The sequence below is a fragment of the Neofelis nebulosa genome, chromosome 13 (assembly GCF_028018385.1).
Source record: "Neofelis nebulosa isolate mNeoNeb1 chromosome 13, mNeoNeb1.pri, whole genome shotgun sequence".
NCBI lineage: Eukaryota > Metazoa > Chordata > Mammalia > Carnivora > Felidae > Neofelis > Neofelis nebulosa.
In genome coordinates, this window is record NC_080794.1 from 86,014,908 (window position 1) to 86,036,545 (window position 21,638).

At 50.7% G+C, this 21,638-nt stretch overlaps 2 protein-coding genes and 1 long non-coding RNA gene across 7 annotated transcripts in view; 2 read left to right on the forward strand and 1 right to left on the reverse strand.

Moving 5' to 3' along the window:
- The first annotated feature begins 92 nt into the window (after window positions 1–92).
- BCCIP (BRCA2 and CDKN1A interacting protein) lies at window positions 93–13,866 on the forward strand. 2 transcript variants are annotated; one of them, XM_058698089.1, is made up of 7 exons: window positions 93–299; window positions 4,747–4,821; window positions 5,714–5,794; window positions 9,812–9,901; window positions 10,541–10,728; window positions 12,043–12,217; window positions 13,415–13,866. In XM_058698089.1, the coding sequence occupies exons 1-7, from the start codon at window positions 126–128 to the stop codon at window positions 13,580–13,582; spliced, it is 951 nt and encodes a 316-aa protein (XP_058554072.1). In that variant the 5' UTR covers window positions 93–125; the 3' UTR covers window positions 13,583–13,866. The 2 variants fall into 2 exon arrangements, with proteins under 2 accessions (XP_058554072.1, XP_058554071.1); XM_058698088.1 differs by having other exon boundaries at window positions 98–299; window positions 13,412–13,866.
- Window positions 13,746–21,638, reverse strand: part of DHX32 (DEAH-box helicase 32 (putative)) — a 53,512-nt gene continuing 45,619 nt past the window's right edge. For all 4 annotated transcript variants that reach the window (XM_058698083.1, XM_058698082.1, XM_058698084.1 and 1 more), the window contains 5 exons: window positions 19,801–19,992; window positions 18,969–19,118; window positions 17,273–17,460; window positions 15,263–15,444; window positions 13,746–14,191 (listed from right to left, as the gene is read on the reverse strand). In XM_058698083.1, coding sequence (XP_058554066.1) covers window positions 14,020–14,191; window positions 15,263–15,444; window positions 17,273–17,460; window positions 18,969–19,118; window positions 19,801–19,992 — 884 coding nt within the window. In that variant the 3' untranslated portion in view covers window positions 13,746–14,019. The remainder of the gene's footprint in view (window positions 14,192–15,262; window positions 15,445–17,272; window positions 17,461–18,968; window positions 19,119–19,800; window positions 19,993–21,638) is intronic.
- On the forward strand, window positions 17,459–20,695 carry LOC131493545 (uncharacterized). The gene is made up of 2 exons (XR_009252731.1): window positions 17,459–18,888; window positions 19,329–20,695. It is a non-coding gene; the product is annotated as an uncharacterized LOC131493545 (long non-coding RNA).

Here is a 21,638-nt window from a genome sequence, read left to right on the forward strand (position 1 = left end):
GGGCTCTGAGGTTGACACCGACTCAGCGCCGAGGTTCTTCGTGATCTCTCACCCCCTCGGCTTGCATGGGTGGGTCCGGTAGGGCGGGTTGGAGGGAGTTGCGCAGGCGCAGTGAGGCTGGTATCATGGCGTCCAGGGCCAAGCGGCGTGCTTTGGGTGGAGGGGCTCCGCGGGTTCCCGGTGTTCCGATCCCGCGAGACGAGGAAGAAGAAGAAGAAGAAGATGAAGTGGAGGACGAGGACGAAGACGATGAAGATAGTGACGAAGAAGAGGATGAAGACGACGAGAGCGTCGACGAGGTGAGAACCACCGTCGACCCCAGCTTGGTTTAAGGCTGGTTTCAAACTTTCTGGCCGCCAGAGCCTTGTGACTGTGAGCTGCTCGGAGTAGCGACCTCCAGTACCTGAGGGTCTCTAAGCAGAAACTGGAGATGATAAACTAAGTCTTTTTGCACATGGCAGACACGGAAATTATTTTCAGAAGTCCTACTCTGCCGGGTCGCCCCCCCCCCCCCCCCCACCTCTCGGAGAAAACCCGCCGCAACACTTCTCAGTGGCTTTTTTTTTCATTTAGTTCCAAAGCTAAAGCCCCAAACCCGCAGTAGACCAACAAGGGCCTGCAGTTTTTTTCTCTGCCCACCCTGCGGTCACTCCGCCCGGCTCTTGTTCCGGGGCTCACTCACAGCGGCCTTCTTTCCTTGAAGGCCTTCTGTCCGTTCTACCAAGACCCGTATCAGAGGCTGGTCTTCATCCCGCAGTGTTTTCCATCCTTGTTTCGATCTCCCCTAAACAGTGTTTCTGCCTCCGGGGCGCCTGACCTTGTCCCGTTCACCAAGTCCGGGTGATGGGTTCTCCTAGAACTGGGTTCCTGTGTTTCAGAATAGCTCCTGCCGTGCTGCTGGACATTATAGGTACTTAATATCTGTTGAATGAGTAGTTAGGATTGAATGATCCTTAAGAGCACTGAATGCCCGATGGGTGCCTAAAACTTAGTAACGCCCAAAGCAGAATTTGCACTTCATGCTCAGGCTTCTAACCTTTGCCCTCTTTCTATAAATGGCCCCCATATTCGCCAGTTGCTCAAACCCAGTAGTTTGATTCCTCCCTTTTGTCATCCTGCATCCAGTCTATCAGTAGATCCTGTTAGCTTTATCTTTGTCTCCAGACGCTTTTCATCATTGATTCTCCAGCATCTTAGTGCACACTTCACTGCCTGCCTGGACTCCTTCAGTAGCTTTTTTCCATTCTTGTTCCTGAACCGTCTCTCTCTACACCTGAAGCAGGAGAGATCTTTTATTTATTTTTTTTACAAGATTCTAGGAATGCTAAGTACCGTATTTTGAAGTTTATCTTTTTTTTTTTTTTTTTTTTTTTTTTTTTTTTTTAGTAATCTCTAAGGCCACGGGGCTCAAACTTACCACCCTGAGATCAAGAGTCACACGCTTTTCCAGTTGAGCCAGCCAAGCACACCCAGGGAGATCTTTTTTAAATGTAGGTCTATTCCCTCTTCCTTGTTCCGAATATTCCAGTGACTTTCCATTTCATGAATGAGAAAATCAGAAAGGCAGCTTGAGTGGCCACAACAGAATAATCAAGAGTGATGGGAAATCAAGTCAGAGATAAACATGAGTCAGAAGGGTGGATTCAGGGTTAGGGCTGAGACTGGCGTGGGTATATGATAAATCTTGAGTGAACAGAGCCTTCTCTTACGAATTAGCTCTTTGGCCCCTTACCTTGAGTGTGGTCTCACCTTTTTTCACTTAGAGCTTTAATTGGCTATTTTGCTAACTTTGGGTTGCAGAAATCAGTGCCTCTTGCATTAACATGATAATCTGTTGCACTCTGGTGGTTAAAATCATCAATGTGGTAATCGTCATTGACATAGTAGCATAAGAAAATAGGCATTTTACATATACCATTGGAGTATAATTTGTTGCAGTGTCTTTGGAGGACAATTTGACGGTATCTATCAAAGTTTAAAATTGTATGTATTCCCTGAATCAGTAATTCTACTTGTAAGAATTTATCTTCTGATAATAATGATAATACATGCTGTTCCAGGATCTGTATACGTTGTATTAACTCATTTAACGTTTATGTCAATTCTCTGAAGTTGGGAATTGTCACCATTTAAGACTGAGGACACACAGAAAGTTTAAGACCGCACGTGTAGTGCAGTCTATGTAGGGGAAAGAAGAAACAGGAAATAAATTTGGTGATGTGTTGAAAACTTACTGAAAGATTAACTTACTATTGGTAGTAACCTCTCAAGAGTAGGAGTTGGGGGGTGGGTAATAAGAGTTCAAGCCCTAATCTCTGTGGTCTTTGTAGTGTTTACCAATGATCTGTATCACTTTTTTGACTGAAGAAATTGTAAGGCTTTCAGGGCAGTTCCACACACTTAGTGGATAGAGTCCTTTATTTGGAGGGGGGGGCTTTTAGTTTCTGAGATGTTCACTATCCACAGCTCATTACTGTGATGAAGAAATCCATGGGAATTATTTTGGAAATTCAAAATCTGCCTTAGATCTGTTTAAAAGGAAGGAAGTGTGTTTGTGTGTGTGTGTGTGTGCGTGCGCACACTCGTGGGCAATAAGCCCGATTTAAAAAGCAGAGTGATTGGCTTTGAGGCGGCTGGCAGAGATAGAAAGTGGGTATGCGAACTTCAGGAAACGGGTGGGGGTCCTGAAAAGATGAGAAGAAGAGCGCTAGGCACGTTCAGTGCTCCTGGCCGTGTGGTTGGGGCTCTTGTTCGTGCTTATTCGAGACCCTCAGAGGGTAGCTTCAGCAGAAAGGGGAGTTTGTGGTAAGGGTGCAAGGGCATCGTAGACCTCCAAGGGCAGGAAGTAGCTGGGCTTCTGGAACCGGCTGGGGAGCCTGGGATGCCGTGGAGAACACGAAAAGTCTTTCACGTTTGTCTTTGCTTTACTGCTCTTTGTTGCATTCAAGATATTTGGTTCTTTTTCTGTTCCTACTCCATGTACCAGAGAATAGAAAATCAACAGCTTCTGAGATTTGTCGTATTTCGTCTTAATTCTAAATCCTGTCACTTGGGAGTGAGTGGCAGGGCTCTGTTTTACAAAGATGGCCGTTTGCCCTGAAACCTGGCGGTTGGGGAGGCCGTTCCCAGGGAAAGCGGTGCTGGGCACATAATCCATCGGGTATCTGTAGCAGTGGGGCGGCCAGTAATAGCCTGGGACAAATGTCTGAGGCTTCTGTCCGGACGAGAAAATAGAAAACAACACCGGAAGGGTATTGTTTAGAGAAGTTATTCCTTTATAAGGAATACCTGACTAGTGATGAATTGTTTCGTGGTTTTGTTTGGAACACCCTCCTTCCCTCCGGGTTTTGCCGCTCACATCTGGCCTAACCTACCTCCGAGGGTCAGGATTTGACGTTTATAAACTGACCTTGATATCCAGCCCTTGGCAAATTTGAACAGCCAAGGGAATGCTTAAATATACGCACAGGCAGGGTGACTAGGCAAAGGCACGTGTGATTTTCCTCCACGGCCTTCTCTGGCTAAGACCCAAATTCCAGAACCTGCTAAACTTGGAAGTATGTGGGAAAACACTATTTCATCAGAGCCCCCAAATAAGTGTGTCACTTAGCAGGTAAGGTATGACACAGGACTGACCTTGTGGCAGTTTTAAGTCTAAGCCTTCTCACTAAAAACCAGGCCTGATGTTGTCATTGTTTTGCAGAGGATCAAGGAGCCCAGCCACACACAGCTTCCTTTAGTCTCTTGCACTCACTCACCGGTTTCCTCCTGCCTTGGGGCCTTGGTGTGTGCAGTTCTTGGTGCCAGGATCTCTTATCCTCACGCCCAGCTTAAGCATCCCTTCTTTTTTTTTTTTTCTTTTTTTTTTAATGTTTATGTATTTTTGAGAGAGAGAGACAGAGTGCGAGTGGGGAGGGGCAGAGAGCAAGGGAGACACAGAATCCGAAACAGGCTCCAGGCTCTGAGCCGTCGGCCCAGAGCCCGACGCGGGGCTCGAACCCACGAACCGTGAGATAGTGACCTGAGCCAAAGTCGGTCGAGCGTCCCTTCTCTAAGGGAAGACTTTGTTACCTGCTTTCCAAGCTGTTACGGCACCGTGCACCTGTGTTTTATAGCACGTATAGCTGCAACCTCACATTTATCTGCATTAATGTTTTCTTCAAGTCTGTATTCCCCCCTAAACCGTACCCTCCACGAGGGCGGGACCATTCCTGCTTGCTTTGCTTACCTCTCCATCGTGAGTGCCTGGCACGGTGCTCGGTACGTGTGGCACTCGGTCAGTACCTGCCAAGGAAAGGAAGCGTAGCCTCGGAGCCGTGGGCTGAACCAAACTGTAGGTCCTGCCAGGGACTTTTGAAGTGGTTGTGCTCTTTGTTCGCCCTTGCAGTCAGGTACATAATTTCTCCTTGGTGGCTGCTGTGGTGGTTTTCTGTGGGGCCGACTTGCTCTACTTTGAAACTAGATCACTCAGTTTTTTGTTTCTCAGGCTTTTGTGTCAAATGAGGAGATAGTGTGAAGGTGCTTTGTAACCTGTGCAGATGGCAGTCTTGGCACTTTTCTTGCCTCCTTAAAGCTCAGGCAGTGATAACATTTTCTTTGCATCCTTTTCCTGGCATGTTCTGTAGATAGACATAGAGCCCAAAAGAATGGAGGGAGCAGGAGAAGAAAAATCTGCCAAGTAGAAAATAATGCCTGAATTATCTTAGGAAGTTATGTGTGATGACCTATTTTGTGTGTTATTTACAGGAAGTGAACGTTGAATTTGAAGCGTATTCCATCTCAGATAATGATTATGACGGAATTAAGAAGTTACTGCAGCAGGTATGGTCTCTGACTCTACACAGAACTTTGCTCTTCTGAGAAAATCCAGGCCATTCAAGCAACGCCAACTAGGTCAAATTCCATCCTTTATTTTAGAATTCCGTTCCTATTCTCTGGACCCTGCAGAGAAGGAAGAATGGTTTCCCTTCTTTTCCAAGGCTAACATACCCTGTTTTTTGCCTCATTAATATGTCATTAAGTATCTGTTGTCGTAAAATCTTTTCCTTTTCATGTGCTAATTACTTGAACAACTCTTCTGTTTTTCTCTAATTCACATCCAAACTTGGTGGGGTAGAAGTTTTGTTTTGTTTTGTTTTTTTAAGTTTGTTTATTTTTGAGAGAGACTAAGAGACTAGAGCAGGGGAGGGGCCGAGAGGGAGGGAGGGAGGGAGGGAATCCTAGCAGGCTCCACGCTGACAGCAGAGAGCCTGATGCGAGACTAAAACTCCTGAACCTCGAGATCATGACCTGAGCTGAAGTAGGACGCTTAACCAGCTGACCCACCCAGGCTCCCCGGGGCAGAAGAATTCTTGCGGAAGAGTCTGTCCCGAGTGCACCAGCTGGTGCTACAAAATCCATGCTTGCTTCTGCTTCTAGTCTCCCTTACCCCGTTTAAGGTGGCTCCAGTGTCCTAGTCACATTCTTTGGCCTTATGTCCTCCTCCTCCTCTCTTTTCCCCTCTTTTGTCTTCTTCTCTCCCACACCTCCTGTATTACCACTGCCTCTTACATTTCAGTGCTTTTGGCTTGGATTCTCCTGGGCTTTTCCTTTCCTCCTGGGTTGTCTTTGTGGTCACATCGTGGATATTGCATTATTTGAATGTGGATATTAAAAGTTTTATTAAAATTTTTGCTTTGATTTTCATTTAAAGTAAGTATTTTTCTCCTTTTAGCTTTTCCTGAAGGCTCCTGTGAACATTGCAGAACTAACTGATCTCTTAATTCAACAAAACCACATCGGGAGTGTGATTAAGGTAAGCGGGACAGTTGTTTGTTCTTATCAAATTAGTTCTTTGGCCTGTTAAGATCCTCCTGGTGTTTAGTTGGCAGGCCAGGGGCTCAAACTGGAAAGAGGTGTAACTTCAGGAAGAGAGACTGGTTAGAAGCCATTCTAGTAATTTCCAAGATTATCGAATGCAGGTACCCAGGAGTGGCAACAGACGGTGAGAGAAGGGGGTGATTCGGAGGGTGTTTGGGAGATGAGATGTGATGGGGTTTCGTGAGTGGCGGGAAAGGAGTCGAGGGTGGCTCCCAAGTGTCCAGCTCGAGTGACCGAGATTGCAAACATGGAGGAGGAGCAGGTCAGGAGGGAACGTGAGCTTGGGAGTGCACATGTTGTGTTAGGTCTGCCTGTGACACACGCACATGAGGTGTGAGCCTGAGAAGACTTGGCCCCTCTTAGCAGATGGGCGCTTGCCCGGGAGGGCGCCGACAGACCCTGCTGATGCCACCGTTACTCCGGAGCAGCTGGCGGAGCCTGCGGAGGCGCCCCCGGTGGGGGCGGGGGTGGCCCGGGAGGGAGCATTTGGGGGACGCGCAGCGGGAGGGTGAATCCCGCCTGTGCGCCCAGCCCCTGGCGGTGCCTTCGGTTACCTGTAGCTGCCTAAGTGAAGTGTCCGCAGTTTAGTGTCTCAGAATAGTAGGTCGTCTGCGTAGCCCGTTTGGACAGAGTTCGGTGAGGACAGGACACACCTGCTCCGTGTCGCACTAGCCCGAGAGGGTCAGCGGGGGCTGGAGGGCTCCCTTTCAGGATGGCCCACTCACACGACTCGCGGGTTAGTGCCGGCTGTCCCCTGGGGGCCCGGCTGGGACTGTGGGCCAGGGGCCTCCCTTCCTCTCCAGGGCGGGCCCTATGGGAGTGGAGATGTGGCCGTTGGTGGGAAACATAATCGCTACAGTGACCTTGGCCCGTTTCCATTTCATCTCTGAAAACGGGGATGGTGCCGGTCCCGCCTTCGGACGGTGGTGCGAAAGCAGCAGTGGCGTGTGGCGAGTGCTGGAACGTCAGCCGTCACGGTCGCCGACTCTTTACCGTCTGGGTTATGGTGAAAAAGCGGCCACCTGAGTCTGATGTACCTCTGACCACCTCACCTTTCGACATCTCCCTTTGTTTTCAAAGCCGAGGCTCTCGAAAAAGTTGGCACCCACAGCCTCTACTTCCTCTCCTCCCAAGCACCCCGGGCTGGCCTTTACCGTCAGTGCTCCACTGACGTTCTGGAACTGTCGGGTAGGATCGCCGGCATCTCCGTCACTAACCCTCACGGCACTGAACGTAAAGGAAGTGAAAGGAGCAGCACGTCCAGTAGCTTCCTTTTATTAGAGCGGTGGGAAAGGAGACTCCCCACCCACGTGTCCTCCAGCCGAGGGGGGTCTGTAGGCGTGCTGACAACGCTGCCTCCGTCTTTGGTCCTCCGCCTTGTCTGCGCCTGCACGATGACCTTTGGGACCGCGCGGTCTGGGCCCCGTGGAGGTTAACGTGCCCCCTGGCCGGAGTGCGTGAGGCCTTCTGATCTTCCATCAAGGGGCGCACGGAAGGCCCCGCTTTAGGTGACCGCCCTGTGACCTCCCCTCTGTGCCCCGGGCGCCGGACAAGCTGTGGGGTAAGGTCCTGGCTTTGTGGAGAATAGCTTCACAGCGTGAGATCGTTTGTTCACCTGATCCCTCGGACAGGAAGTTACCCAGAGCAAGACTCTGTAAGTGGTGTGAAGTGGCTTGCTTCGGTTTTCCGTCTCATGTGCCTTTTCGGTCTGGGGGATACGTTACTGACCCTCCTCTACCTTCTGACCCTGTCCTGTGACCTTCCAACAAGCAGTCGCTTTTATCCTTGACACCGCTTACTGTCAGTGATGGGATTCAGCCCTCCCTTGGATGATTTCACAGATAGCCCCCTGGCTTCCGCGGAGGTACTTGAGGTGTCCCAGGGACAGAGGTTTGTGTCCTGAGGAGAGGACTGCCCAGAACTTTCACTGGAGCCTCTGGGACTGGGGAGTTGATTTAGACTCTTCTAGAGAAGACGGTCCGTCTGTTGGGCTGTGGAAGGAAAAGGGCGGCGGCGGGGGAGGGCCATGAACTGCACTCGTGGGTTGTGTAGAGAGGCTCAGGACTTAGGTGCTAAGAATTGTTTTGAACCAGGAGGCTTCAGGGGTGAGGGGAGGCATGGGGGGGAGCTGTGAGTGGGCCAAGCAGACGGGGGGCTCTTGCTGGGGGGGGGGGGGCATGTGGAGGAGACCGAATGGGATTGGGACTCCAGCCCCACGAGAGGCACCCCCGTGTGACGTTGATGGTTGACGGCCTGTCAGGGAGGAACATTGAGCGTGCTCCGGGGAATGCTGACTGCTTATGAGCCCAGTGACCATTTGGGGGTTGTTTTTTTTTTTTTAAAGTAATTTTTGTGCTCAATCTGGGGCTTGAACTCATGACCCTGAGGTCAAGAGTTGCATCCTCCTCCAACTGTGCCAGCCAGGTGCCCCCGTTTTGAGGATTTCTTAGGATTTGACACCGAAGGTTCCTTTTTTGTCCCCCGGCGTTCCGTTGGTCGGTACTGCGTGTTTTGCCACGGTAGCTGGGAGACCTTGAAAAACGGTCTCGGGTTGATCTTAAGGGACCAAGGCTGGCATGCATACTCTTTTCTTTCTTTCCCTCTCTCCTTCCTGACCAGACATGGCCAGTCCTCTCACGGGCTGTTAGTGCTCTGAGTTACCTTCTCAGTCTCCATTAGTGTATCCACATGATTACCTGAAACATGTCTCACCTTGGCATATAGTTTTATTTCCTAGGCCTTCGAGGCCTTACCTGAGCCACCACCCCCTTCCTTGTTCCCGCAGGAAGAAACCGGTGGTCATTTACAGCCCGGGTCCGCAGGCGTGCAGGCCTTAAAGCCTGGTGGCCCCTTTGCCCGTCTCCTCCGCCTCGTTCAGCGTGGCCGGGCCCCTTTCAGTCACTGAGGTGTGACTTCCGGTGCCCACAGAGGCAGGTCCTGCTGTCCTCCACTCTCGCCCGGCGGCACCCTGCCACCGGCGGTGCGTCTGCTCCCTCGGCCTGCCCTCCGTGAACTGGTCATGCTGAAGCGGGAGGCAGAGCCCTGTAAGCCCCTTCCCACGGGACGGTTTCCAGGACAGCGGGCAGCTGTGGGTCCCTGCTGTCCTTCCGGGGGAGAGCAGCAGCCTCCTTCTCATTTTGTTCAGCACGTGGTTCCCCAAGGACTCAGTCCGTGCCGGACCCCGCGCTCAGTACTGGGGATGCGCGGAGAGTTCGCAGCTTCAGCAAACAAACAAGCAGCGTGAGGCGGTCCGTGTGGAGGGCGTGCTGAGGCCGGCAGGGGAAGGGCCGTCATCGAGCCGGGAAGTGCAGGGTAGAGGCCGGCATTTCATTCTTGGTTCTCAGTTCTTAATTCATTTCCCTTCTGGCCCTTCCTCTCCCGCGCGCGTGGTAGGCGTAAGTGGCACTCGGGCCTTGTCCTCCTTCACCGGGGCTCTGGAGTGTGGCTGTAGGTGAGCCAGTGTCCCTAGGGCTGGCTGCAGCCGGATTGCTTGGAAGACAGAGTGGCTTCTTTTAAGAGGCTTTAACTGTTCTGAGTTTTTTTTTTTCTTTTTTTTAACGTTTATTTTGGGGGGGATGGGGAAGGGGCAGAGAGAGAGGGAGAGAGAGAGAATCCCAAGCAGGCCTCTGTGCCGTCAGCCCAGAGCCTGACGCAGGGCTTGATCTCACAAACCGTGAGACCATGCCCTGAGCTGAAGTCAAAAGTCAGACACTTAACCTACTGAGCCACCGTATCTAGCATGAAGAAACCTGGAGCAGGAAGGGATCATCCACGGTGTAAAACGGGGGAACAGAATCGAGGGAGGTGAGCCGGTAGGGCCACGGCCACACGGTGCTTAGCGTGCGATGCTTCCCTACGGTGACGACAGCCGAGGAAAGTTTGTGAAAACCGAAAGAGGACTTCGTATTCTGCTTCTTCCCAAACATACAACTCTCATTTCTTCTTCAAACAGCAAACGGATGTTTCAGAAGACAGTGATGACGATGTGGACGAAGATGAGATTTTTGGATTCATAAGTCTTTTAAATTTAACGGAAAGAAAGGTTAGTTTCACTGGATGACTGTTCATTAGACCGAAATCGCTTGTATTTAACACACGATGATAGTTTTTTATATCAGATAGCGATGCTATAAGGGTATGTGCCCTTGTGAAATCTCACTGTAACCTTTTTTTAATACGAAAGCGTGTGTGTTACGAGTAATCTATGCCGTTCAGGGCCTTGAGTCCCTGTGGCGTAGAGAACCATCGGGCACTGGTGGCCTGGTGTCGGTACCGACACGGGAGCCAATGGCGCTGCTGTCCCTGCGGCCCTTGCTTTGACCGTGAGGCTTCGTTGCTTCCTGCCACCGAGGGCGCTTCGTCACCTTCGCTTGGGTTTCCATCCACATCTTCGTTGACGGGAGTTCTGGCCAAAAAGGGAAAACCGGCTGTTTACGGAATCAGGTGCAGGTTACGCTTCACCTTCAGGTTTTAGATGGACTGGAGTTGCCACGCCAGTGTGTGCGTGTCCGTGTGACCCTCTCTCACTGCTGCTCACGGCCGGTACACAACCCGGGTGGCGATGCTTCCGCAGTCAGCACTGAGGAAGTGTGGGAAACCGAGGACGTGGCGGGAAACCGCCTTTGCCGTGAGACAGAAGTCACAGCTCTCACTGTCATGTCGCCTCGGCTTTGCTTTGCAGGGTACACGGTGTGCTGAACAGATCAAAGAGTTGATCCTGAGCTCCTGTGAGAAGAGCTGTGGGAAGAGCTCGGTTGAACAGCTGGACGCGCTTTTCAACGACGCCTCCAAGCCTGTGGGCTTTCTCCTCAGTGAGAGGTTCATTAACGTTCCTCCTCAGATCGCGCTGCCCATGCACCAGCAGCTCCGGTAAGAGACCGGGCCACGCGCCTCCGCACGGTTTTTCCCCGGTGGGTTCGGCAGAGCGATGCCAACCGTGTGTGTGGGGCGGGGGGCAGCTGGAGCGGCCAGAGGGGAGGCCGTGTCCCGCGAGCCCTTGATTACTTGTGGCCGTAGTCTGAACGGCCTTACGAGATTGACGGGGGTACAGGAACAGCTCATGTGGCCTCTTACCCGTTGGGACTAAGGTTTCCCCCCTCTTCCCAGATTTCTGTAGCATGGATGAGGTGCCAAGCGATACGCCAGTGACGAAAACTGGGTACAATTCCTAGATTCCACAGGGACGTTTTGTAACTAAGGAAGCGGTCCTGACACTGTGTGTCTGGCTTCTCAGGGTTTGTTGCTGTCGTGTTTTTATATTACGGCGGGGGAGGGGTGGGAGGGTGGGGAGGGGCGGCTAGGTTTCCACCATTTTAACTGTAAGCAGGGCTCAGGCTCGGGATTGACTGGACCTTGAGGTAGAGCGGGGCGGAAATACAGACCGGCCCCCGTGCCGCGCAGACGCCCCTACTCCGGGGCCACGGCGCTCGCGCGCTCCCGGCGGCGCTTGGTGGGAAGGGAACTGCCGGCCACGAGGACCCCCGGCTGCCGTGCGGCGGGCTTCTGCCGCGTGTCCTTTGTTGCGCTTCGCCTTTTTTCTGATCCGCTGGAGCTCATGTTTGTTTGGTTTCGCAGGAGGGTGATCTCCCTCCTGATCCTCTGTTAAGGAAAGCCAGAGGCTTTCCGTCTTTGTTCAGCCAGATGCAGAGGGACATTGTGTAGTTTCCAGAAGGAAAAAAGATTTAGGCTGCATTGCCACTCCACAGACTACTCTAGAATTTAGGGCACCTGTGTCCTACCGTGCCCTTTGTGCAGCAGGTCAGGAGTGAGTTCCAGACTCTAGTGCCGGGAGCCTAGTAGTCACCTGCTCCGAGGGCTTTGGTTATGGCTCTGTGCCTTTGTGGCTTTTTGTTAAGTATCTGTCCTTAAAAATGCACCTTCTTACATGTTGATGTCGAGTGAATTTGAGACTCGTTATTTACCGCGTATCCACAACTCAGCATCATCTGACTCATCAGACTACTTACTATAAAACACTGCCGTAATTAATCGAAAGTGCAGTGGACTACAGAAATAACACTCGGTGCTTTAGAAGTGTCCAGACCTGATGTCGGTTCATTAAGCCCGTGTCAGACACGACAGAACCCCCCGAAGAGGCCTCACTGCTTTTCTCTGTGCTCTGGTTCGTGGATTTCATGCATTTCGCCTGACTCAGCAGGCAGACCTCTGTGTTACACCTTTTAGGAAAGAACTGGAAGAGGCACACAGAACGAACAAGCCGTGTGGAGAGTGTTCCTTCTACCTTCTGATTAGCAAGACGTTTGTGGAAGCTGGAAAAAACAATCCCAGAAAGAAATGGAGCAGCCAAGAAAAAGATGAGTTAATGTTTGCAAATGCAGAGGAAGAATTTTTCTATGAGGTAAGACTGGCCCGTTTTCACCTATTCGTTTAGATGTCAGTAAGGATCTTCTTGACAATAAGCAGGATTTGTTGCTCTCCCATTTATATCAAAGTCCTTTGAGTATGGCCACTCTTCCTCCATACTGGCAGCAGCTGGCAGCTAACACAGGGCCTACACCTAGTAGGTTCTCAACAGGTTAAGTCGCCAGCTTCCCCCGGCCCCGTTGGTGACGAGCCTGGGGAGGAAAAAAGCTATGAACGCTCAGTGGTGGTCAGGCACTTACAATATGCTGACTAGAAGATGTTTAGTTCTAGAACCACTCCGTGAGGTAGACGTTAGTCCTGGTTTACAGATGGGGACGTGGAGTCCGAGGGAGATGGCAGCCATTATCTGAGTCACGCAGCTGGTTGATGTGGGAGCTAGGGCAGGCCCATTCTCCGCCATGATGGCTCACACGCTTCTCCCTGCCCTCAGTCCTGGATGTCCTCCCGCTTTTGGGCTTTCTGGCACTTTCTTCCTGTAAAGGTATGTTGTGCTACGATGGACCACCGGACACCAGAGAACGTGCCTTCTCACCCTGCCCTCGTCTCAATGTTGAATCTGAGGGGTAACTTACTTTCCCGGATTAGAGGATATCCATCGCTATTAAAAAGACGCCCACTGAATACTAAAACACTACCAGATTCAGCACTGCCCTGGTTTTTCAGGAATAAGTAGTGAAAATGTTTAGGCCTAAGCAGCACCTTAGACAGATTGTTTCAGGGAAGTATGTATGTATGGTTGGTTTAAGATGGCCTGGTTATGCAGACTTCCCTGTCGTCACACGACAGCTTTATGCCAAGGGAGCGGCCAGGACAGTGAGGAGAGACCAGTGTCTGAAGACCATGCTCATTAATTGTCAGATGTTAGGAGTCTTTCTTTCACTTTGCTGTTGCAAGGTTATTTTGAGAATCAAATGAGATCACGAATACGAGCAGAATTATAAATACTGATAAATGATGGTGGCAGTACTCTCACTTAGCTGCCGTTCCCCTCATCGCGATGGGGCACCACTCTCCTCGCTCCTCCTGACTGCCCTGTCTGAGCTGTTTCTGTGTTCTGCTTCCGTTCGCCGTCATTCTTAAACATGTACCAAATACTATTCCTGGCTGCCATGTAAATGAGTTTTGCCTTTAGGTTGGCTGAATTTTTAACTTGATATATTTGCTTTAGAAGGCAATCTTGAAGTTCAACTACTCGGTGCAGGAAGAGAGCGACACCTGTCTGGGAGGCAGGTGGTCCTTTGACGACGTCCCGATGAAGCCCTTGCGAACTGTGATGTTGATTCCAGGTGACAGGATGGACGAAATCATGGGTAAACTGAAAGAGCATCTCTCTCTCTGACCCGTGGGCAGCAGGGGGCTGGTTTTCGTTTTTGTAAAATTACCAGAAAACAGCTCAGATTTACTGAAAAACTCATCACTTTATTCAGATTAAGGTCCTCTACAAAAAAGTAGGGTTCTGTCACCTGTGTCTGTGACACATTTACAAAGTAGCTTTTTAAAAAAAAAAAAAAAAATTTGGTCGAATTACGAATGGTTGACGAAGAGCTTTTCCAGTAAGAAGGAAAACGTGGAGTAGTAATTTAAAGAACTCAATAAAAACTTCCATTTTTTATTTTTAAATAATGTACAAAGTGTAACTCTTTTCGAGACTCTCTTGTGTGGGGTGTGATGTCCGTATTCAAGTTGAAGGTCCTCACCTTGCTCCCGTGGATCAGCCGTGCGGCCCGGCTGGGGTACTGGCTGCACAGCACGCTCTAAGGGGAAGGTGCAGACGAGTCACTGCAAGGCGCACCTTTGCTCCGCGGTTTCCGGGCACTTCTCACACATGTTCTGTTCCTTCTTCATTGTTGACATGGGTGATAGGTGATCCATCACCTGGTGTAGAATATCCTTACTCTCACTGGGAGGCAGGTTACTGAAATAGTATTGTGGTGCCAGTTGCATAAATCTGTGGAGAACAAAGAGATGAGTCTCCTTCCTTCTTTGCTGAGAGATACCAAACGTTACGAGTGGGTCCTTCCCACCCCCGGAGAATCTACTTGTGGAACTGCTATTTAATTTGAACTCCGCAGTCTCAGTCTGCTTTTGGAGAGTAGATACTTCCTGCGGTATGCAGGGAACCAGTCCAGCTGCATTTCTAGAATCTCTTCTCTAGGGTTATGCCACACAGTGGAAGACTCCCACCGCTAACCACCAGGGGAAACCCGTACTCGCCCTAAGGCCCATCGTCACAACACGTCACATCAGCTGTTTGGGGAGCACTCTGGTGAGAAAGAGAGGGAGTATCTTTGCCTCTTCCTCTTATGAACTGATGCCACTCCGCACCCAGCCACTGGCTACTTTGGGTTCCTGCCTCGATGTCACTGTGTCCGGGTCCAAGTGTACGTTCAGGTGGACCCAGCGTCTGCAGTAGCACCCGGGAGAGGATGCTACTCCTGCTTAAAACTCTCTAGTCGGTTCCTACTGCACTTAGGATAAATTCCAAACTCTCGTGTGGCCCGGAAGCCCTCCACCTCTGGGTACCTGCCCGTCTTCCACCTCCCCCCTTCACCCCTTCCTTCCCCACTCGCTCCAGTCTTGGCACATCCGTTCCGAGCGGTGGCTCAGCCGTTCCTCCTCAGGTTTCCGCCTGCAAACACTACTTCTCTGCAGCTTTTTGTTCCTCTTAAGATACTTTATACTTTGTTTTGTACTTCTACACTGTATTCTTTTAAAAATTTTCTTTTTGTAAAGTAATCTCCACACCTAAGCGGGGCTCAAACCCATGACCCCAAGATCAAGAGCTGCATACTCCACCACGGAGCCAGCCAGGTGCCCCTCTGCGCTGTATAGTTTATGCTGTGTTCTCAAAGGCAGGAACGTTTAATCATCCACAGACACCTGCCATTAGTAAGTACTCTCCATGGAAATTCAGATTGGTGCCAGCATAAACTTCTACCTGAAAATGTAGTAAAAACTAAATTTGTCACTTACTCAAGTAGGAGTTCAAAAGAACCCCTTTGTTGTCCATTAAACTTACAGTTCGGGAGAGATTTCTGAGGTAATCCTGATGTAGTTGTTCTCTGCTATGCTGAACTTGTGGAAGAGAACCCACTCGGGCATCTTCTTGGTGATGGAGTAACCGGACCGGGGGTGCAGTTGGGCAACCTGCTTGTGGGTCAGCATCAGGTAGTTACCCGACCCGTCCACATCCCGAGCAATCTACAAGGCAAAGGTTTTAAGAACAAGGATTTCGTGTTAATATGGAGATTGACAGACAAAAATGTTTTCTTTTAAGGAGTCCTGACTATTTTGGGGCGCCTGGGTGACTCGGTCGGTTGAGCATCTGACTCTCGGTTTCGGCTCAGGTCACGGTCTCAGGGTTCATGAGTTCGAGTCCCATATTGGACTCTGTGCTGACAGCATGGAGCCTGCTTGGGATTCATTCTCTCTCTCTCTTTCTCTCTCTGTCTCTCTGTCTCCCCGCCTTCCTCTTCTCTCCCTCTCTGCCCCTCCTCCACTCACTCTCTCTCCCCTTCAAAATAAACTTAAAAAAATCTTTATGTAAAAATTCCAAAGTCTTTCATATAAAACAGTGAAAACTACAAATCTGCCACCCAAGTTTCCTATTTTCAGATCTAAAAAATAAGCCAAAACTGTGTTTTGCCCAAAACTTTGAGACAGTGACGATACGAACTTTAGTATGGGCAGGGCGGTAGGTGAAAGACAGCAGTGCTACAGATGTTAAATGTTTGGGTCAAGGAGTAACCTTGCCACGTGACGGGCAATGTACTCAAACGTCAGGTGTCTTGTGCCGGATGTTCTAGCTCATCTGACACAGTAACGCTGATGTAGGGCCTTTTCCCACACAGGCGAGGAAATCCACGTTGAAGTGCTGTGTTCTTTCTTTTTGAAGACTCGAGTTTGAGTGGAAATACCCCAGTATTTCTCTTAACTATGATGGGAAGAGCATGCTTACACCTGTAACGTGCTGTAATTTAGGGGAGCTACATTCGGCAGCCTTCATTTTGGAAAAGAAAGAAATGAGATGTTATCTTTATTTCTTTGTTGGGTATTAGTATCCCCCGTTAAATATGAACTAATTTGTGGGGCGCCTGGTGGCTCAGTCGGTGAAGGGTCTGACTTCGGCTCAGGTCATGATCTCATGGTTTGTGAGTTCAAGCCCACGTCGGGCACTGTGCTAACAACTCTGTGCCTGGAGCCTGCTTCCCATTCTGTGTCTCCCTCGCTCTCTGCCCCTCCCCCGCTCCCGCTCTGTCAAGAAAGGAATAAACATCAAAAATAAAATATGAAATAATTTGCAAACCGGTGAAGTGAGGGACTGTGTCTGATGTTCAGCCAAAAAGTGTTTTAATAACTTCCCCTCTGTAATGAAGAAAGACCTTTTGTCCTTTTGGACCAAGTGAACATATTCTGTCTTGGTCCTTCAGTTCCCTCGAGAAAATGTATATTTAAATATTAAATCTTTAGAAACCTAGAGGCTTCTCGGTTTTATTTTACTTTTTTTTTTAATGTTTATTATCTGTGAGACAGAGAGCATGAATGGGGGAGGGGCAGAGAGAGAGAGGGAGACACAGAATCGGAAACAGGCTCCAGGCTCTGAGCTGGCAGCCCAGAGCCCGACGTGGGGCTCAAACCCACAGACCGTGAGATCATGACCTGGGCCGAAGTTGGACGCTCAACCGACTGAGCCACCCAGGCGCCTCTATTTTACTTTTTAAATAAAATGTTATTTGAGAGAGAGAAAGAGCCTACACGCATGTGTGCGGGGGAGGGGCAGAGGGAGGGAGAGAGAATCCCAAGCAGGCTGTGTGCTGTTAGTATAGACCCCAGCGCTGAACCCACGAATGGTGAGATCACGACCTCCAACTCAAGACTAGTATGCTTAACTGACTGAGCCACCCAGGTGCCCTGGTTTTCGGTTTTAAAGTTAACATCAATCAAAGAATCATCCTAAGTGAGAGATTCCTAACAGAATCCTGGGAGATTTGGTAAAGACCACCCCGAAGACGGCCCTTCCCGTTCTCACCTGCATGAAGTAGCCGGACAGAAGAGCTTTCTTTATGTTCAGAGCGTTTTCCTTGGAGCCAAAAGCAGGTGCTGCGCAGGGAAGCTCGATTCGCTTGACAATTTCTAAGAGTTCGGCTCGGATGACGTCTGCCATCCTGAGTGCGCAGCAGTTGAGGAAGTGATCGTGACACCACTTTTCAACACAGTCTGGGAGGGAGAGAGGAGTAAAAGAAATGACTTGCCATAAGCGGTGAGAGCCCAGGCCAGGAACAAGGCACGATCTCTGTGTCCTGTGGACTCCTCCCCTAAAGAGGCGGTCACCTAAGTGACTGGGAGGGAGGCTGCGGTGGTTCCGGGACCCCGGCGAGCTCCACGAACAGCATGCTGGTGGCACTGACCAGCGAGCGGGTCACCCTTCGTCTGCAGCTCTGAAGGGGCACAGGAGGGTGGCCCCGACTGACACCCGTCTTGTGTACACGGCAAGGATGAGCGAGGCCCCAACGTTCGATCCAACTGAGGAGAAAAGCATACGGTGGAAGTCCCCTGAGCCGTGAAGCTCTCTCTGCATGTTGATAAGAAAAGGATCACTACTGGGCCGAGTTGGAAATCGTGGGAAGCTCACCTTCCTGCCCTAGCTGCAAATGTGTACTGCAGTTCAGTCACCCGGTTCAGTGTGAAGTTCTTTCGTGCCACCTGCAGTCACTTAGGGTGGATCCGGCGTTCTGCCTTGCCCTGGTGGTGCCCCCGGCCTTGGCACAGTGGGCAGAAGAGCCCGGCGGTGCACTCAGGCCCACTCAGCGTGACAAGAGCACGTACTTGGGCAAACAACGGCCGCCCGCCCCCCGTTGCTCTCAAAAGAGGCCACCAAACTCCCCGTATCTTTTCTGGCTCCACCGACAACTTTTTCTTGTCAGCTGTGAAAAATGAGTCCCCCCCGCTCTACAGAATTCTGCCATTCAAGCGGCTGTCCTGTCTTCCAGTTCACTTCCCATCCTATCGGAGCAAAGGAGGTATAAGACGCTTCATGGAAAACGAAGGTCCCCTTGCAGGAAGGGAACTCACCGGCTGCCTTCGGGGGCCCAGCCTTCACCACACCGCCCTGGCCTGTCGGCCCCTCGGGCTCCTCTTCCTGTCTTTATTAATGCCGAGCCCTGGAGTCGCCCATGTACGTGTTTCCAGTTCCCTTTCCACTGGGTCCCTCTCCTGGAAACCCACGCACTCGTCCTTTCACATCAGGACTTCTGCCTCTGCTTTCACACGCGCCCTTCTGCTCTTTGCACAACTCCCCCCCCCCCCTCCTTGACCGACCTGTGGCCTGGTTCTCTTCTCCGGCCTCCTGCGGCACACCTGTCTACTCTTCCCGTTATCTGGAGTGGGGATCTGTTCGGCTTTGTTCTCCATGTCTGTGTTCTCTCTCCGTCTAGTGAGTGTGTGAGTCGGGGAACGCACAAAGCACGGCTCTGACCCAAGGGCACTGAGAGATGGCAGTGCCCTTCTCCCCTCCCTGCACCCTGGAGGACAGGAGCTGTGCTGTGCAAGACTCTGGGTCCCCATGTCATCGTGCCCAGGCACAGCAGCCGGTGCGTTTAGGGACTCGGGCACCATCCGCTAGGTGACCAGCAGGGCGGGAGAAGGGTGAGTTACCAGCTCGGTTTTATTTGGGGAGGGAAGGGTGGAAACGAGTAGGTTTCTCAGAATCGCAAGCATTCACTTACGTTCACTGGTGGAATTCAGAGCCGTGTCCTGGTAGGCCTTGTAAATGTTGATGAGGGTAAAGTGATCTCCTTCAGGATGTAAAAATGTCTTCCAACGAGTCAAGGCAGCCTCCTCAGCTCCACGTGGCAGATTAGAAAAGCAATTGGGAGCTTTTAAGACACAAGAGGTCACAAGGTCAGCAACCCTGGAGCCGCTTCATGACCTTAGCACGATGCAGAGGGAGGGGCTCGCCACTGTGTGCAGAACAGCTCCTGTCTGATTCCCTGAATAAAGGTTATTCTTGCTTACTTAGAAGTCAAAGGGATGTAGGGTGAGTTCTCATGAACGTGTCTCTCCCTTTTCACGTTTGCTTCTCGCAGGTCTGGTTAGCAGAGTTAACAGCCTGCTGGTATTACCATCAGAGCAGGGGCACCCGAGACGCTTCGAGGGCAGTGGCTAGAACAGGATGGGAACTTTGAGGTCTAACGCGGCACGGCCTACGGCCTGTTCTGCCAGTAGAAGAACGAACTAAAACGTATAAACCAAGAAGAATGAAGGTGGTAAGAAATAAAAGAAACCCCTAATTCTTTGGGGGAGAACACTCCCAGCAATGCATTTTTACTTCAATGTCTGATTAAGAAATTCACTGGGGTTTGATTGATTTTTTTCGTATCAAGATATCCCTTGTAACTTTCTACCTTTCGAATCTAGCAAAATACTTCACTATCACTTCAAAAGGTGAAGTGGATTACTGCCTCCGTTAGGTACCTCATAAAATACTTCGAACGGACCTCATTTAACTCTGTCCCCGGGACAGCCTCACAACGCGGAAGAACAGCCCTTCAGGGGTACCTGTCACCATGGCGGCGATCGTCAGCATCTCCTCTACGCAGTCGAATTCACAGGACGCTAAGATCGACTTTGAGAGTTGGGGGTCAAGAGGAAACTCCGACATGATGATCCCAAACTCCGAGAGATTCCCGTCATTGTCCAGTGCCGCCAGGTAGTCCAAGTCTTCCAGAGCCTGCATCAGACTTTCCGGCGCTAGCAAAGAAAAAAGCAGCGGCAGCTTACGTCATCTACAGCCAAGAGGGCGTAACGTACTGGACCTCCCTTCCCGCACCTAACAACCCTACGGGGCAAAATATGCGAAACAACCGTTTGCGAGACAACGGACGTCGGGCCGTGAACGACAGTGATTCCTGAGAGGGGGACGCTAATGAGGTGAGCCCCGTGGCTGCCCAGCTTAAGGCCTGGGGAGAGTTTCCCGCCTGCAGTGCCAGTGGGGACCCAGGTGGGGCCTGCCAGACTCCCTGAGTTATAAAGATGGTGCTGAGCGTGTGGGGAGACTCAGGCGGCCAGGGCCTGCAGGTGGGGGAACACCTGACAGGAGAGAGCCATAGACAGGACTCAGAAGATCTCTGAAAGGTCCCCTCGATGCATCGGCAGAGCACGTGTAAGAAACTACATCAGGCCGCAACAAGAACCATCCAGACGATCAGACGGACAGTGCCTGATGCTCACACGGGATCTAGGATACTGTCCACTTCTACCCACTGGGCTGGGGAACCTCACAACTCAGGGGCCCTGGGCAGGAGACACGGAAGGGACGAACTACCCTCCGGACGTGCACCGCTCCATTCCGCCAAACAAACAAAACCAGGATCTGGAAGGATCATCCTGCAGCCAGGATAAAGGTCAGGCATATTTATAGGAATACAGAATATCCAATACCCAACACAGCAAAGTGCACAATGTCTAGCGTCCGATAAAAAATTATGAGGCATGAAGAACAGGAAGATCCAGTCCCGTAATAAAGAGAAAAATTAACCAAATGAAACTGACCCAGGACTCGGATGACAGAAATAGTAGACAAGGAATGTTAAGAGCTATTTGCCAGTGCACAGAAGGACAGAAGGCTGATTTTTCTCTGTATCTATGTTTCCCCTTTAAGTTTATATAACGTCAGTAATGGTGTGTTCATTATATATGCTTAATCTCCACCGAAAAAGATGATCCACCTATGCAAAACGAGGTATTCTTGCCCTTGTAGAATAAGATTATATTAATAAAAAATACACGTGTTTTTCACCTGTCTAGTAGATGACAAAGCAATAAAAGCCGCAGAAAGAAGCAAATCACACAGTATTAAGCTGCTATCCTGTTCAGTCCCCCAAATGGAAGGATTTTTGAGCACGACTGGATAGCTTTCCTTTGTCTGAACTCCAGCATGTGCCCGCTGAGCAGGAGACAGACCATGGGGACCCGAGAGGCAATTTTAACCTACCGGCATCAGGGAGTTCGAGGTAACAGTAAAAATTTCCTTATTTGCTATTCAGACACTTGTCAGAATTTCAGGCAACTCGTGTGACTCAAAAGCCAGTCCGTCACCAACTCGGATTATGATAACGTCCCCTCTTTCCTAACAAGACACACTGAAAACACCAGGCGCCACTACTGTGGGTTGGCAAACAGTTCGCTGCGGCTGCCCGTGGTTCAGCGCGTCTCCAGTCCTTTCACTGCAGAGCAGAGCAGGTGACGGGCCTGCTCTCGGCCTGTGCCACCCGGGGCCGCGGGCAAGAGCAGTGGCCCCGGCGAACGTGCCCGGACCTGACACAGGTTGGAGCACAGTTTTCATTCCCAGCTGGGAGAAGAGAAGTTGAACTTCCCTGTTGGTATGGAACTCCGTC